This window comes from Hypomesus transpacificus, chromosome 8, assembly GCF_021917145.1.
Source record: "Hypomesus transpacificus isolate Combined female chromosome 8, fHypTra1, whole genome shotgun sequence".
NCBI lineage: Eukaryota > Metazoa > Chordata > Actinopteri > Osmeriformes > Osmeridae > Hypomesus > Hypomesus transpacificus.
The window spans coordinates 12,606,390-12,624,305 of record NC_061067.1 but is presented as its reverse complement, the minus strand read 5'-3'; the positions used below and the strand labels follow the sequence as shown (position 1 = coordinate 12,624,305).

At 41.8% G+C, this 17,916-nt stretch overlaps 1 protein-coding gene across 2 annotated transcripts in view; it reads left to right on the top strand.

Moving 5' to 3' along the window:
• Positions 1–1,245: 1,245 nt before the first annotated feature.
• Positions 1,246–17,916, top strand: part of LOC124470080 (piezo-type mechanosensitive ion channel component 2-like) — a 180,005-nt gene continuing 163,334 nt past the window's right edge. For both annotated transcript variants that reach the window (XM_047023792.1, XM_047023791.1), the window contains exons 1-2: positions 1,246–1,796; positions 3,364–3,459. In XM_047023792.1, coding sequence (XP_046879748.1) covers positions 1,733–1,796; positions 3,364–3,459 — 160 coding nt within the window. In that variant the 5' untranslated portion in view covers positions 1,246–1,732. The remainder of the gene's footprint in view (positions 1,797–3,363; positions 3,460–17,916) is intronic.

Genomic DNA, 17,916 nt, shown 5'->3' with positions numbered 1-17,916 from the left:
CTAACTGGAGTGCTGAAAGGGCTGCATTTCTGTTTTTATTGACAGTTATATTATTATTTATTTAATTATTAAGTCATAACTAAAGTTAATTATTTACTTTATTTTCATTTAAATATTTTTATACTTTATAATTATAATTAGCAAATAATACCTACATTGATATACACCAGAGAGGTGTGAAAGCACTAGTAGCTGAGACAAGGTAAAACAATATAACTTAAGATAGCATAAAGAATGATCCGACATGTTATAGGGGACTCACTTAACACGTTATGCATTTCATTGAACACTTCTTATTACCATTGACATGTGCTCTGTGATTTGTTATAATGTTGTCATGGTAACAAGTCAGTGTCAACATACCATCTGTTCAATTAAAAAAATTAAAGAAAAAATTAGTCAGACAAAAACAAGTTGCAAAATAACCCTCTCACTCCATCTCTCTGCAGTCCTTCCTCCTCCTCTCTCCCTCTTTCTCACTCTCCTGACCCTCTCCTTTCTTTCTCTCTTATTTTCTCTCTCCTGCCCCTCACTCTCCTCTCTTCTTTCCTTCTCTTTCCCTCCTCTCTATCCTGCCCCTCATGCTCCTCTTTCCTTCTCTCTCTCGCCTCTCTCCTGCCCTTTTCTGTCATCTCTCTTCTTTCCGTCTCTTTCTCTCTCTTGCCCCTTTCTCTCCTTTCCTTCTCTCTCCTCTCCCTCCTACCCCTCTCTCCTTCTCTCTTTCTTTCTATCTGTCCTGTCCTCTCTCTCTTGCCTGTCTCTCTCATTTCCTTCTCTTTCTCCTGTCCTTCTCTTTCTCCTGCCCCTGACTCTCCATGTATTTCTTTCCAGTCCTCTAGTAGGGGAAGACGCCTGAGTGGTACTGACCTCTGCTGCTCTCTGGCCTCTAGATGACAGTGTGGTCCACCTGTTCATGTCTGGGAACCTTCACCAGGGGCGTGTATTCACTACTATTAACTGTTGTTAATGTTCTTTGAGAACCGCATTCCACTCCATAAGGCTTTCTGTGGAAAAAGACCCTTAATTGCCAACATTTTACAGACCTAACCACGTTGACTAGCTGTGTTATAAGCATGTGTATTTCAAAGCCAAGACTGACTCGTAAACAGGAAAGCCTCGGTTTAGAGGAGACGTGAAATCTGCGGGGGTTTGAGTTACCTGACCCGTAGGAAACTTGGAATGCGACTGCCACGCCTGCGGGGCCCTCCTGGGCGGGTCTAGCTGTTCCGTAAAGCCAGGCGTTGGTGTCTAACTCCGCCCTCTATTGAGGAGGCCAGTTAGGTCCTTACAAGCTACAGCTGTGCAGAGTATGGGCCAGGGCTGTGTTGTTCAAAAGGCACGGAGAAGGACAATGTGATGAACTCTTACGCAACTCCAAAAGTTACGATGTTTCAAATTGTGAAGTTTTCAACACGATCCCGTTCTATGATGTCTTGGGTGAATATGAATACTTAACAAACTCAACAGCCGTCTGTGCAGTGGCTTGTTGTGTTGTAGCCTCTCCTAGCGCCTGACGACTGCTGCGCTCCAGATGTTGGAGGTGCCGAGTGTGGTCTCCTGCTGAAGTGGGACAGAGCGCAGCAGGGAAACTTCTCAGGCTGTCGGAGCTGACAATCTCAACCGGAGTATACTAAAGACTAGAGCGGGACAATGCTCTCTCACCTAGAATTTCGGCAGGACCGAACAACAGTGTGGCGATAACTAGAAGTGTGGGTGTGTTGGATAAGCAGCGATGGCCTCCGAACTGTTGTGCGGGCTCATCTTCAGACTGCTGCTTCCAGTTTGTCTCGCTGCAAGTATGTTAAAATATCAGAACATTTAATTGTATGTAGTCCTAAAATTGTTATGTGCACAAATCTGGAAAGCAGTCAAATGAACCTATTCATAAGAAAGTAAAAAAGGATTATTACATCTAACTAAAGTTGATGTGAGATATCTGTTGATAATGTACATACTAATTCATTCTCCACGTCGGAATAAACAGTTTGATCAGATAAACAATTTTGTTGCCTACGTAAATGTTTCTGCGCTTCGCAAAAGGATAGTTTTGATGGATTAAATAACTAATGGGTTCCCATCTCAGAGCTTTCTGCTGAAAATGCGAGAAATTAAAATAATATTATTCAAACAATGTGTTCGGTTGTTACTCTGTGCCGAATACATTTATCTGTTGAATGTGAATTGTATATTCCATATAAATCTCATAATGAAGTGAAATCAAGTTAATTTTGCGTAAAGTGCCCTGTCACAACACATATAGGCCTACTATTCTCATCACACAGAACAACAGATACAGCACTATAGTTGCAGATACACACAATAGCACAACACACATATCATGAAAGTGGGGTAATTACAGATGAGCCCATCCCATTAGTCTGGGAGATCCAGGCTGAGACCTCTGTTAATGTCAAGATGATCATGTCCCTCACCTTCAAAATATTTTAATCAATCGTGCAGCTGTTTCTCTGTGTTTTCCAGACTCTGCCTTAAAACAAGAAGTTATGTTAGGCATGACATTCTGAAAGATAGAAAAATAGAGTAATAAGCAGAGTGAGAGAGGGGCACAGAAGGATGGAGGGTGGAGGGGGAGAAGAAAATACAGTGAAAATTAATATTACAATATTAATCCCCCAGCTCCCCTTACTCTGTCCTCTGTCCCCTGACATCATAGTCAGACTATTCATACAGTTTTATCTAAACTGTTTCCTGTCTGTATCTGAGGCTGCTCATGAAACCTCCAGCACAGAGCCAGATATAGGGCTCTGATCCCCCCACCACACACACACATACTGCACCTGAAAGGACCTTTTGTGTGTCCAAAGACTCCAGCCCCCTACCCCCAGCTCTGAAGCTGGGGACTGTCTGGGATTCTGGACTGTGCTGCAGCAGTCTGAATATGGCCAGGCTGAAAAGAGCACAGGGTTAGTACACATTAGGTGAACTAGAGAGGGTTAGTACACACGAGGTGGACTACAGAGGGTTAGTACACATTAGGTAAACTAGAGAGGGTTAGTACACACTAGGTGGACTAGAGAGTGTTGAGTACACACTAGGTGAACCAGGGAGGTTTAAGGGGTGGACTAGTGAGGGTTTGTACATACTAGGTGAACGTGCATAGAATGCAGATTACTATAGACTGCAAGAGTGTTTCCTTTAGTAGATATACAGTTAGACTCTATAATCAGAACCCTCAATGCTGTGTCTCGGCTTCTTTATAATTAACAACAGCACTGCAGTTTATTACTCAACAACATGTCCCAGGAAGTGTGTGTTTTGTGCTGTATGTCTGCTCTGAGTTGGAAGATGTTTTGGGGTGCCTTGTGTGTTGTGTATATTCTGATATGTGTTTGTGTTTTGCAGCATGTCTGTTCCGGTACAGTGGGCTGTCGTTGGTCTACCTCATCTACCTCCTGCTTATCCCACTCTTCTCAGAACCCAGCAGAACAACCATGCAGGGTAGGAACAGGGCCAGGGGGGTTTCTAACCTCAGTACATAACCTATATAAACTCCCCATTTAGAGTATATGGTGGCTACCAAAGGGTAACTAAGGGTTAGACTTCACACACACCCTGCTTCCTAAACAAGGCTTTTAATCTCCACATCATATGTTTAGGGTTGCTGCACATGGGAGAAACAGCACTGGTCTACAAGGGTGCTGAGGAGTAGCAAGGGAAGTAAGGAATAGAAGAGTAGAAAGAGAGAGGGGAGAGAGTGGAGAGAATGTAGAGAGAGGGTAGAAAGGGGAGAGACAAAGATAAGGGAGAGATAGGGGAGAAAGGGGAGACAAAGAGAAGGGAGAGAGAGGGGAGAAAGGGTTGAGAGGGGAAGAGATCATTGAGGTAGAAGAGGAGGGTTGGAGGACAGTGAAGGGAGGGGCAATAGGAGAGTGTGGGGAGGGGCAATAGGAGAGATAAAGAGACAGTGAAAGGAAGAAATTAATTTAGTTATTTAAATCTCAGCCTGGTGTCATCTAAGTGCTAGGCTCAGGGTTGGGGTTTAAGACATTCTCTGGATCTGACTCATGCCTGCTTGGGCTCCACCAGTCTGTCTGGGTTTGGACTGAGTCTCATGCTCCTATAATCTGGAATAGGAGGGAGAGCTGTGATAATGCAGGACTAGGTGGAATCTAGGAGTTTCAGACCAGAAAACATCTTGGCTTTATTGTTTCTCTCTGAGCCAGGACTTGGCCTCTACTGTTCAATCTAGGGTCACAGTCCTCACAGTACTACAGACAGCTGTCTTGTCACAGTACTACTGTGTACTACTACCTCACAGGCCTCTGTGTTCTCCAGCTCTGGCTTCACTCACACACACTTGCCCCAACATGCAACATGTGTTTGTGTGTGAGGTGTGTATGTGTGTTTGTAGGGAAGGAAACTCTTTGCCTTTGGGCTTACAATGAATGTCTTCCTTCCAACAAAAAAACACAGAGGTGTCATTGGCAGTTCATGTCAAACATCTCGCTCTCAATTTTTTTTTTCTATTCAATTGGCTTTATTGGCATTAAGAAACAAATTTTCATATTGCCAAAGCAACGGTGGAACCACAGAACACAGAAACAATATTCATATCATTACTATGAACGTCGGTATACTATTGATGTTACCAGATAATACAATATCAACCAAACATGGCAAATTCAGTTGAAAGATTAAAGGAAACTTTAACATAACCTTAAGATTGGTTATTATATATATATACACATACACGTCAGTCACACACTCAGTATATGCTCTCTCTCTCTCTCTCTCTCTCTCTCTCTCTCTCTCTCTCTCTCTCTCTCTCTCTCTCTCTCTCTCTCTCTCTCTCACACACACACACACACACACTATGGACCTGTGAAGTATAAGGAGACACAAGGCTTTCCTGAGGAAACAACTCAAGAGGGAGGTTGTCACTGTGACAGAGGGGTCGTTGCTAGGGGCCCCTGGTTCTCAGTTTGTGGGTCTGATCTTCGTCTGTTTTCCTCAGGAAGTCAATGACTCAGCGTCCTTTAGGAGCTGCCACTTCCTGTTCCTGTGTCTCCCACAATCCACTGCAACACAATCACCCTGACCTTGTGTTTCAGCTAGCCCTGATGATCTCAGCCTGCTTCTCCCTGAGCCTGCCCCTGCCTCTAAACCTCACCCTAGCCTAACTGCTCCTCTACCAGGTCCTCTATCTGCTTCCCTGCCTGTCAGCCTGCCTACCCCCCTACCTTTCTGCCTGCCTGTCTGTAGTCTGAGGCATATTTCCCAGTCTCAAGGCTGAAGCTGCTTTGTTCCTGAAACAGATTCCTTGGCAGCTCGTGGTCTGGAGGGCTGTGTGGGTTCAGGGGCTGTGTCACATTATAAAGCATGATTAGATACTGGATGGCTGTTTTCCTGATGGAGTCAAGCTACAACAGTTCTGTTGTTACCCTAAAGCTGACTAGCCTCAACATCGGCTTAAGCATTACACTGTTGCCAGCCAGTGTTAGCCATAGCAAAGTTTTTGCCGTCTTGTTTTTTCCTTCTGTCTGGGTCTTGGGTTTTTCTGGGTTTCCATAAAGGTTTAAACTTAATCAAAGTGTTACAACTAGTGTTGCTTTTGTCAACGAAAATAAATATAGTCTTCAACGAACCTTTATCAAGTGACGAAAACGAGACGCAACGTAAATGCTGGTCATGTGATGATGACTAATTAAATGTATAATGCAACATTGTTGACGAATAAAAACGAGACGAAATGTAGTCTACAAAATAAAAACGAGACGAAATGTTACATTGTTATATCGTCTCGTTATTATTATTAGCTAACTCATAAGGCTGTGCTTAATGTGTTTCATTTTAATGTTAGCTTTAGACGTTTGTCTGAGACAAACGTGTGTGAATAGCGTGTGTTTGTTTGTTACATTTAGCAGACGCTCTTATCCAGAGCGACTTACAGTAAGTACAGGGACATTCTCCCCGAGGCAAGTAGGGTGAAGTGCCTTGCCCAAGGACACAACGTCATGTGCACCAGCCGGGAATTGAACTGGCAGCCTTCAGATTACTAGCCCGATGCTCTACCCGCTCAGCCACCTGACTCACTATTTGTGAGAGAATGTAAAGTGGGTTACCATGTGTGACTGTGTACTGTGTGTGTGCGTGTGTATTTGTTTGTATGAGAGTGTAAAGTGGGTTCTTAATTCCTACCTGACTGACTGCATGTGTACTAAGCATCCCTTGTTGGCCAAATAATGTAGCTAGTTTTGTCATTGGGTGTGCCTGCCTTCGGCGAGAGCACAACCTTTGTTCTCTCACATATATTATTATTATTATTGTTTATTTTCGCCCCCCTAAGGATCAGTCAGAATTTGGACTACATAGACAACGTCGCTGTCAATTTTTTTTGTCTTGGTCACGATTGCGTTGCTTCTATTGGGATTTACGTTCCGTTGCACAGTTTAGGAGGTTACAATGTTTTTGTGGCCAAAAGTGCCTTTACTCGACGAAGGGTACTCATTGCTAGCTACGTCACCACGTCAGAACACGTTAGCAATGACGCACGGATACAACGTGCATAGATGTGCTGTTGCACAGCCAGTATCGTGCCGTGGAGTACTAGCAGCACATATACATTTAAGCAAATCAAGACATGCATGTACAGTAAGTAATGTCACATTAAATAATGTAAATAAACTCAAGCTTGTGTGGTCTTCAATGCCACAGCCTAAACTTTATGTCAAAAGAAACATTCTCATTTGTGCCGCTTTCAAACAATCCCATAGACATAGCCTAAATAGCTAGGTTATATGTCTATGAACAATCTAGGGGACCAGACGTCCGGATTTCGGCCGGACAGTCCGGTTTTCCAGCCTTTTGTCCGGACCGCTGTTGCGTGTCCGTCTTTTCGCCCTTTTGTCCTCCTTTTTGACCCTTCCTGCCCACCGTCGCAATTTACCACTTGCGTAAGTTTTCCGATGCCAAAAAGAAAGACCTCCTTCTAACCTATGTGGAGTTCAGAACTCCACTTTTCCATAAGAGCAGCAAAGATCAATATTATACCTTCTGTAAGTTCTGTCGCATTGACATTGACGTGAGCAGTAGGGGGAAAGGGGCTTTAAGCATGCCGGCTATACGCAGCTGCACAAGGATAATGCTAGGTCTGCCGGGCACCCCTGGGCACCCCCCCCCCCCCCCCTCCCGCCCCCTGACTGATAGGTGCACGCACCACTGGGAACCCAGTTAGCTCTTTTTGACCCTTTGTTCTCCTTTTTGGACCCAAGTGTCCTCCTTTCCAGGGTCATGCTTCTGGTCACCCTAGAACAATCCCCTCAGTGACGTTTGGCTAGCAACAGCAGCTTGCTCGTAGCAAACTTCTTTTGAATCAGCCATTTCCCCCAAAATTAATGTCAAACTTATTTACGTTTTTGGGGACATATTTTCAGTTAGCAGATGGTACTGTTTAAATCGCGATTCCATCCTGAAATACTGCCGGTGACAACGTTACAGTAGCTTGTTTCAAAGGGGGTTTGCTTGTTTCAAAGGGAGTTCTTAATGAATTATGAGTAGACTTAATGCTTGAAAATATCATTGGAAGGGATAAACTAAGGGGACGGACCCACCTGCAAGCACCCTACAATTTACCCAGAAATTGTAGCCTCTCTAGTTTATTATTATTTTCGCCCCCATAAGGATCCCTCAATTTTTAGACTACATGGACAACGTCAGTGTCAAAAGGTTGGTCTTGGTCTCTATTGCGTTGGTTCTGTTGGGATTTATGTTCCGTTGCACGGTTTAGGTTTGAATTAAGTTTTTGTGGCAAAAGTTAAGTTAACGGTGGCTAACTTGCTAGCCACAGTCACTGATGCTACTGACGTCACTAACCTCACAAAATATCGCGTGACTATCTCTATCTCTAGCAGAACAGTAGTTTAGCAGCTCGTTAACTTCTTGGAGATAGCTAGGCTAACTCCTTTACTGCAAGGATGCTGCAGAAACGCCACAAGCAAAGAGGCCAGGGCAGGGTGATAATTTACTCATTTAACTTTGTGATATGGAACACAATTGTGAAGTGTAATATACAATATAAGATGATATTATTGAGGAAGTACATCTACTTTCGGAAACAGTTGTCTACTATTTCACTGAAGCATTAGCATACTGTAATTAGCCTCTGAGCCTCTACGATTGATCTGTTTTCAATCGTTAAAACAAATATTCCTCAATAATATATTTTCGTTGTAGGATTTATTATGACATTAGATTACAAGTAGACGATTTGTTGGTGAAATTATAATCTGGTTTCAAACCAGTGTAGCTCACTGCAACGCTGTAGCCTACTCGAGACACCGGTACAGTAGCTAACAAAAACATCTCCACAGCTGTTTAGGAAGTCAAACGGCGACAGTACATGTTCGGCGCTCCCCTTAATCTGTTCATGAAAATAATTAATTTCAGCCTAAACCGTACAGCCTAAACCGTAGCTACTGGTTGCACTATCAGTAACATTGCACTACTGTACCTCACTGTACCTCGCCACCAGGCTCCTGTATGGTCATTGACATAGTCACTGATCTGCAAATTTGCACTATTGTACTGTACTCCACTTAGGTTAGAATAGGTTATAGGGTTGAAATAGGTTTTATGTGCATTTAGGGTTAGTATAGTGTACTATTTATTGTTATCTGTAATTTAGGAAGTTTTAGTTTTAGGGTTAGTAAGTATAGTCGATTATTTATTGCTATCTGTATATTTAGGAAGTTTCACTTATTTAGGCTCTGCATAGATGTAAATTATTTTCCGTGTACTTATATGTTATGTTAAACCAGGTGCTTGCGTTGTCTTGTCTTAAGAATTTCGAGAGGCGGTTAGAACCGAAACTGTACTGTCCTGTAGCTAGTGGTATGTGCCAGTGGAGCGAGTGGTACGTGTCAGTGCCTCCGCTGGCACATGACAGTAGCTATTGGTACATGCCAGTGCCTCCGCTGGCACATGACAGTAGCTAGTGGTACGTGAAGGTGCCTCTACTGGCACCTAGTGGTAAGTGCCAGTGGAGCTAGTGGTACGTGTCAGTAGCTAGTGGTACATGCCAGTGCCTCCGCTGGTACATGACAGTAGCTAGTGGTACGTTACAGCGCCTCCACTGGTACATGACAGTCACTGTTCTGTTGATAGTGGTACGCAAGTGTCTCGTGGCAGTTGCATTGGGTGTCTTGCAGCTTTTGTTTTCTCTCATGTCGACTAACTGCCCTGCGGCCATTTTAGAATAGGAGAACAGGCTATAAACTTTTATTTAAAAAAATAAGTTAAACTGTTCGTGCTAACAGACTCCATACCATACTATTGATGTCTCACTACAAGCTCACCATACAAAGTAGTCAATTTAGACATTGTATTGCATATCGTGTAATGGTGTGACTGTAAAGCAGACTTGTACACACAAAATGAATTAGTAACAAATTATTTTATTCAGAGAAACTGAATTTAAGCGTGCACCTGAGCCACCGTTGTAGACTCTCCTACGTCTCTAATGCACATCGTTGTGTTGTTATCAGCGCCTCCTAGTGCCGTATATAATTTATTCTAATAACTGAAGTCAATGTATGTACATTACTAAATTTGCATTTCGATACTTTTGAGTAAATATAGTTGTTAATAATAGTTCATTATTTTCATATGAAGAACCATGTCAATAAATGACACCCTATGATTGCAAATGTACTTTCTGGGTTTTATACATATTGGAAACTACAAACTCTCCTGGATACAAATCTGTTTAAATCACTCACTCATTAAATCACTTAACCCTTCACTGCCTGAGCCAAAATTCTGAACATTCCATATGCTGTTGAAATATGATATTCATATTAATATTCATATTTTATGATTTTTCATATTAAATCACACACCTTAACTGTTTATACCATATTGAAGAGGAGAACTAGGGGATTTTTATGATGTGAATAAATATATGATTACTTAAGGCAAATCATATTTTATCAAGTTGGTTTCAGGCAACGATTTTTTTACAAAAACTTCTCCATCCACCATACCTCATCAGACAACTTAATTTTTAACCACTTTAATTACAAAATGGAGAAAAACTTTGAGCAGGTGGAATATCCACAAATCTGTGGGCAATGTAGAACAGAAGACAGATTAGAAATATCATATTTTGATTAAAAGTTATGACCATTCTAGTGACTAGTGGAGACATAGGGGAAACCGGAATTTTCCTCCCCCAAAAGTAGCTAGCGCTATGGCTGGATACTCCTCTCGATAACTGAAAAACGTTCGGGATTCTTCCACAATCGACCAAATTGGCCAAACAAGGCATGTACATTTAGCTTACAGTGTACATAATCTAGGTAGTTAATGTTGTTTTTCCAAGTTTTTTAGAAATCTGCTCAAATCGAAGCTAAACAATGCTACCACCGTCATAGCTGCCTGTCACAAACGGCCAAGCCGGACACGTCATTCTTTCCTGAAAACACTCGCGTCACTCCCACAAACAAATTCTTCGTAACTATAAAGTTTAGACTTTTAATTGACAATATTGACAACACATATTAAGAAACTTGTCTTCACTCATAATATCTTCTCCGATTTCAATTCAAAGCTGTAAATCTAACACTGTAGGCAATCTCCCATGGTCTCCGCTCTGGCTCCGCCTCGGAAAACAATGGCTGCCGTTGCTGACGATAAATTTATTTCCCCCTCCCAGTAACCCCTTAACCAATGATATGTGCTTTGAGCTTAAGTTGTCATGAGTATCTGGCAGTTTTCAGAAATAAAATCGGTGATTGGACGGCAAAGTTATTAAGGCGGGAACCATGAGCATTTTAATGTACATATTTGAATGGTCCGGCAGGAAAGGGTTAAGATATCTTTATCACAACTGAAGTTACATTTTAAAGTCGACCTGTGTCAAAAAGTGATATGGGAGAAAATAATTTTGTTCGTAATGACGTTGTGAATGTAAATGTCAGTTTAAGTATAGGGTTAATAACTTCTCAGCAAGTTATTTAATTGATCAGTTGTTATGGGCTGCTGCAGCACTCAAAAGAGCAGGCAAACTAAGCATTTGATTTGACATGGCTTGAAACTCTTGCAAGCTGACATGTCCAAGTAATCATAACCAAGTAATACAATGAAGTTTAGGGTGTTAACAATACAAAACATCAAAAATCTCAATTTTGACAGAAAACGATTTTCGATCTTTTATGGCTACAATGAGCGGCCGCAACATCCACGGGTTTCCGCAGGCTGCCACACATATTTAAAAAATAAAAGTATTCTCCTATTCTAAAATGGCCACGGGGCAGTAGTGTACATGACAGTAAACAAAAGCTGCAAGACACCCAATGCAACTGCCACGAGAAACTTGCGTACCACTATCAACAAAACAGTAACTGTCATGTACCAGTGAAGGCGCTGTCACGTACCACTAGCTACTGTCATGTGCCAGCGGAGGCACTGGCATGTACCACTAGCTACTGTCATGTGCCAGCGGAGGCTCTGGCATGTACCACTAGCTACTGTCACATACCACTAGCAACTGTCACGTACCACTAGCTACTGTCACGTACCCCTAGCTCCACTGGCACGTACCACTAGGTGCCAGTAGAGGCACTGTCACGTACCACTAGCTACTGTCATGTGCCAACGGAGGCACTGACACGTACCACTCGCTCCACTGGCACATACCACTAGCTACAGGACAGTACAGTTTCGGTTCTAACCGCTACTGAGAATTTCAGTGCCCAGTCTAACTTTACGTTGTTCTGTGTACCTGACAAATTAAAGACTTGAACTTGAACAACGGAACGTTAAATAAAATTCAACCAACGCAATCGCTACCAAGACGAACACAGCAGTAGTCTAGTAGGCTACTGTACGGCTGCTGTAGTAGTACAATTGACCGGTGCAGCTTCTCCACACAGTGCTATATCGCATTTGCGTTGTTATTGACAATAATCGCCACCAGTGAACTTTTTATGAATGAGCGATTTTTCCCCTAAATAAATGTTTTTGGGGGCATATTTTCAGTTAGCAGATGGTACTGTTTGAATCGCGATTCCATCTGAACTAGCTACTGCCTGGTAACGTTGTTGTTAAAATAAGCTTCAAATGGGGTTCTTTATTAATGAATGAATACAATATGACTAGGCTAAATGCCTACAAATATCACGAGAAGGGGAAAAACTTAAAAGGACATTTAAGTCATAGAGCAGGGGTCGGCAAGCAACTTGGGCCGCGGGCCAGTATTTTTCCTCGCCACTAGATGGCGGGCCGGAGTCTGGGTTACTGCCTATAGACCAATTATTTGTTTGTAAACATTCGGGATGCGCGCGCAACGTGGTTGTAGAAAACCGGGAAAGGATAGCATTTTAAATGGCAAAAGGACCACACGGATAATACAAATAGTTAGATTTAAAAAGACCAAAAAGGTCGAGGAGGACAGCCTTTAAGAGAGAAAGCTATCTGTCGCATCAGAATTTTGATTTGGGTCACGAAAGTCTTGAAATTTGAGTGAGAATGACGCCCGGTACAGACCTCATAGTCGAGCGGCAACCATGTCTTCACGTAATGTCACAAAGTTCATAATTTTACAGTATTACAGTCAATTTTACATCTAAAAAGTAGGGCTGTGAAAAATTACGCGTTATGATTAAATTACAGGATTAATTCGTTATTTTTGTTTAACGCATTTAACGTAATATAACCACAATTCCACACAATCTGCAACTTCTGGATGAGAAGTTTGTGTTCCAAAAAACTAAGATGGAACATCCAATAAAACCAAAGTGATATGCACACTCTGCGGCAGGGTTCCAGACTGCGACCAAATGGTTGCATTTTGCGACCAGTTTTTGAGACAGTGCGAGCATTTTTTTCAAACACTCGCACATGTGCGACCTACAAATTTTGAATTCATTGGGTGTGCACAATGTCAGCACACGTTAGCAACAATGCATAGATACGACGTTCTAGTAAGACAGCGATATCAGCTTTCCTTCTGCATTAGTACCGTAGCTTAAAGTCTAGGAAAGTTGAGGCTATTTTTCGATAGGTACCTATAAACCTAGCTAAAAGTCTTGGAAAGTTTAGGATCTTTTTTGCTAGGTTCCTACGAACATGTCTTAATCTGCCAGACAAGTGAGTGCCCCTTCCTTCTTTTGGTGAGCAGTTTTACGAGCCCTTCTTACCCGGCGTCATGGAGCTTAGCAGTGGGGAACCTTCAGGGCCTTCTACGCCTTCAAAGAAGGCCTAAACAAATTATAAATAATAATATATTTATTACTAATAATAAAGTATTCAATAAATAATTTAAAACAATTATATCTCATTTAATTTAATACAATACATTTTCTCTCATCTATGTTCTATAGTTAAGCTTACTGTCAAGTTCATGTCCTGAAAACTTGTTATCCAATCAGAATCGTCTGTCTATATTAAGGGCCAGTTAGCTGGCTCATTCATTGGTTAGGACTTTACAAATCCTGGAGAAGGCCAAGCTATGTGTTTTGGTGTGAAGAGTGACGGGCAAATTGACCAATCACGCTTTGATTTCAAGTGGGCGGGAGCAAAGCAAAACAAAACATTTTAGGCCTTCATGAAGTCGTAGTGTGGACGGGGTCCTCGGAGCTTTTCAGATACAATGATGTTCAGTTGCCATGACACTGGGGTTAGCTTGCGCTCTATAGCTATAGCTATTGTCAAGATGAACATGGAAGGTGAAAGAAATATGCTGCTCCATCTCTATAATGTATTTACCAGTTTAGTTAGTGTACTACTTCAGATACAAGTATTATCACTTAATAGATACGCGTTACTCCTACGCAGAAGGCGAGCGTTGTACTCTGTGCCTGAACAGATGTTATTGACGTTACAGTATGGTCTATTTGTTTACATCCGTGTCATCGTTTGCTACAGTAATTAAAGGATTGCACTTGTTTAACCCATTCAATTAATCGTATTGTTGCTTTTTTCCGCAATTATTTTTTTCTCTGCGGTGATGGCCGAGGTGAAGGCCCAGTTGTAGTACTCACGGTTCGCCACTGGAGCTTAGCAGCTAAATACTTATTTAGCACTAGCGTTGCTACTGTATCCCTGCCTGTGTTTGAGCTGTTGCGCTGTTATACTCGGCAAGTATCGTGTTGAGGTGTCGGAGGACTGATCAAAAAGTGCATCATACATTTAAGTCATTTAGCTAAGACTTGCATGTACAGTACGTAATGTCACATTAAATAATGTATTTAAACTCAAGCTTATATGGTGCGTCGCAGGGTCGATTCTAGGATCAGACCTTTAGGGGTGCTCAGCCCCCAATGAGAATGTGACATGAATACAGTGCCTTGCAAAAGTGCTAAACGTAAACCCCCTTGCTAATATAAATCCCTAATTTCACTGGATAACAATTAATACATTCATGTATTATTATGCAAAATATTGAATGAAAAAACTAAGGATCTCCCTTTCTTCATGAACTACCAGCATCAAATGATAATAAACAATATATTTAAGAAAATATAAAAAAAATATTAGGAGTGCTTGAGCACACGCAAAATCAAAGACGCACACTAATGACAAAAATTCGGAAAATCGGTAATATGTAATTAATCATAATTAATCCACAGAAACCTGTGATTATTATTATTATTATTTGTTTTATCATTTCACAGCCCTACTAAAAAGTCAAGCAGGGCAGCTTTCAAGAGATATGCGAATTCTGCTTTTAGCCAGCTGGTCCAATTATTTTACTGATTTGTTTAAACTGGCAATCTGAGTGAGACTGCGTCCCCGTTACACTGTTTTGACGTTAGCCTCAGTCAGACTCGCTCACTGGTAGTGTGCACAATGTTGTATTTCACTCCATTATACACCATAAACGTCAGGGAGGACTGCCTAATGTAGGATACGAGCCTGATGAAGATAGCCAGCTTCTGGGATTTCTTTAACCGAGCCTGTTTCATTCGTCATTTGCCTGAGAAAGCGACCTCCGTTAGCCAGGCTAGTTTGGCCCGATCACTTGGTCAGGCTATTTAAGGATATCGGGGTCAAGTGACTTTTGTGCATAGAAAAGTGAAACGTAAATGTATTTGTCCAAAGGCCAAGAGCCTCAAAAAGTTAAAATCAAGCCCTGCAATCCAGTGGCCAGAGATGACCTGATCGACACCAAGTGTAATAGACCGGGGAGAAGTTCGTCTTTTGCAACCGACATGCGCAGTTGAGCCTGCTTGACAGTTGTGTGACGTAGGGTGATAATTGGTCTATTTAGACACTGCGATAGGTGCCCTTGCAATACATGCACTCGCAACAACTAAACCTACATGGAGAATGGGTAGGTTTACTACAAATAACTAATGATAATAAACCATGTGAATGAGCCCATTGGTGGTCTGTTTGAATGATTTCATTATTTTAACGAACTCTATCAACATGGTTATCATTATCATCCCAATGTGGTGGGTCGTCATCGTTGGTGCACATAAATACTGTCTCTCATCCAGTGAAAATAAGATAACTGGGACCTAGTCAATGTTTTGATGTGAGGTGAAATCGGAACTTCACATAACGCGTGAGCGAAAATGTTTGCATTAATTTCAGTGCAAAATAGTTTTTTAAGCTTTATGTAGCCTAGCCTAATATAAACATTACGTTGGACTCATATTCTTATATTTTCTGTAAAATACAACCCAAACGTTTACCGGAAATATTCAGGGATTTTGAGAAAACATATTTTTCCCACCCTTGCAGGAACCTAGATTTATGAAGTGACAGATCTTTCTTTTTTTACCTGGCTTTTTCAGTTCCTCCTGGGGTCTTTTTCCCTTCCATTTTTATATTTTTGCATCTGCTTAATCTAGCTAACTCCCTCCACAACAATAAATGATGGTTTAGGGTTGTCTCCATAGCAACAACTTGGTACACATACTTGTGTTTGAGAAAGAGAGCATGCGCGACAACTGAAAACAGCACTTTTTAATGCACGGTCTAACCATGCACTTAATTCCATTAAAACCTAATGTAGCCTATTAGCTTACTTATCAGTCACACAGTAACTTAACAATCTTGAGACATATCCTTTTATTCGGTGTGTGAAATAACTAAGAGAAAGCAGTCTTCTGGCCCAATTTATAAGCGGGCAGAGCGGGCAGAGCGGCCCACCGTGACTTCTCCCTATTCTCCCGATGGCCACTCCGGGCCTGAAAACTATTAATTAACAAGCAATATTTTGGGGGGTGCTATCGGGGTGCTTTGGTCTTTCTTGAGGGTGCTGAAGCACCTGCTAGCGCCCGCCCATGATTACTTGCCATAACTGTGGCTTTCTCCTCAGGCGATCTGTCAGCCGTGAGGTGTAGCGATCATATGTCTATGGTAACGATGACATACCAAAAAAATGCTCCAGAAAAGTAAATGACACATACCTAGTTTCCGGTTTCAAAATAAAAGTTGACGGGAAAAAAAACAAATATTATCTGAAATATTTTGACGGGCCAAATAAAATCGCTGGCGGGCCACAATTGGCCCGCTGGCCGCCTGTTGCCGACCCCTGTCATAGAGATGAGCTCATTTCTTACACTGGTCTGCCAAATGTATTAGTTTTGATTCAACTATGAGGCTGCTATAGCCGATCACCATTCCCTCTTGCAGGGGAAATGAGAAGACAACTATTTCATTCTACACTTCACTCTTAGTATTTTGAGTTGTAAATGAGCAGCACAAAAATTATGCTTTTAAATCTATGTAATCTTTATAAATAATAAGTACTTAATGCATTTTTATATAAAATATACACAAATATCAGTTGTAAAAATGTCATTAAAAACGGACCCCTCTGCAACCGACGCAAGCAAGCACACTATACAATTTCCCCAGAAATTGTACCCTCTCTAGTTCACATAGCAATCACACTGAACTGAATTTGGCATCAACAACATGACTTTGAATACCTTATTCTTGACCAATACATTAAACAAATGGTTTTGGCATTAACATGCCTCCGGAGACTACTGCTTAGACTACTTCTGTTTTGATTAGAAAGAGACTAAATTTAACTAGACTAAATGTCATCAGTTTTCATTGACTAAAACTAGAAGAAAATAGTAATGGATAAGTCTAACTAAAATAAGACTAAAATGCTCAGACTTTTAGCCGACTGAAACTTGACTAGACTAAAAAGAGTATGAACGTGACTAAACTAATAAAAACTAAAATGACAGCTTGACAAAAAGACAACACTAAAACTAAAATTAAAACAGGCCGCCAAAAACAACACTAGTTACAACAACCTCTGTAAAGACCCTGGTGACAGCAGCTAGGACTCTTAAACTGGGTTATTCTCTCATTTCTCTCCTCCCCTCCTTCTGTTCTCCTCTTCTTCCTTCTGTACTGTGGTCCCTCCTTTCCTTACCTAAGCATGACCACTTTGCATGTATCTCTGGCCTCTGCAGTCAGATGTTGTGTTCATGACTCAAGCAGCCAGCTCTGGAATCAGCCAGCTAGCCAGGACAAGCTGCTGCTGGATGACCCAACCCTAAGTTGAAAGAGGTGAAACTTCAGGCAGAGTAGAAAGAAAGCTGAGAGAACCATGCTGGACTCAACATGTTTGAGGGTCTTCAGGCCACCTGTCCTGCATCCATATGGGCACACACAAATACAGACACAAACGCACACACACCACTTACAATTGCTCCTCATTCAAACTTCTTGTATCGTGTGTCTCTCACTATACTGCGCCTTGAAATCTTCTGCTGCTCCTTCTGGCTACATGACAAAGATGTTCTACAAATCAATGGGAGTCAGATGGCTAAGCGTTGAGGGAATCGGACTAGTAATCTGAAGGTTGCCAGATCGATTCCCGGCCGTGGCGAATGACGTTGTGTCCTTGGGCAAGGCACTTCACCCTACTTGCCTCGGGGGGATTGTCCCTGTACTTACTGTAAGTCGCTCTGGATAAGAGCG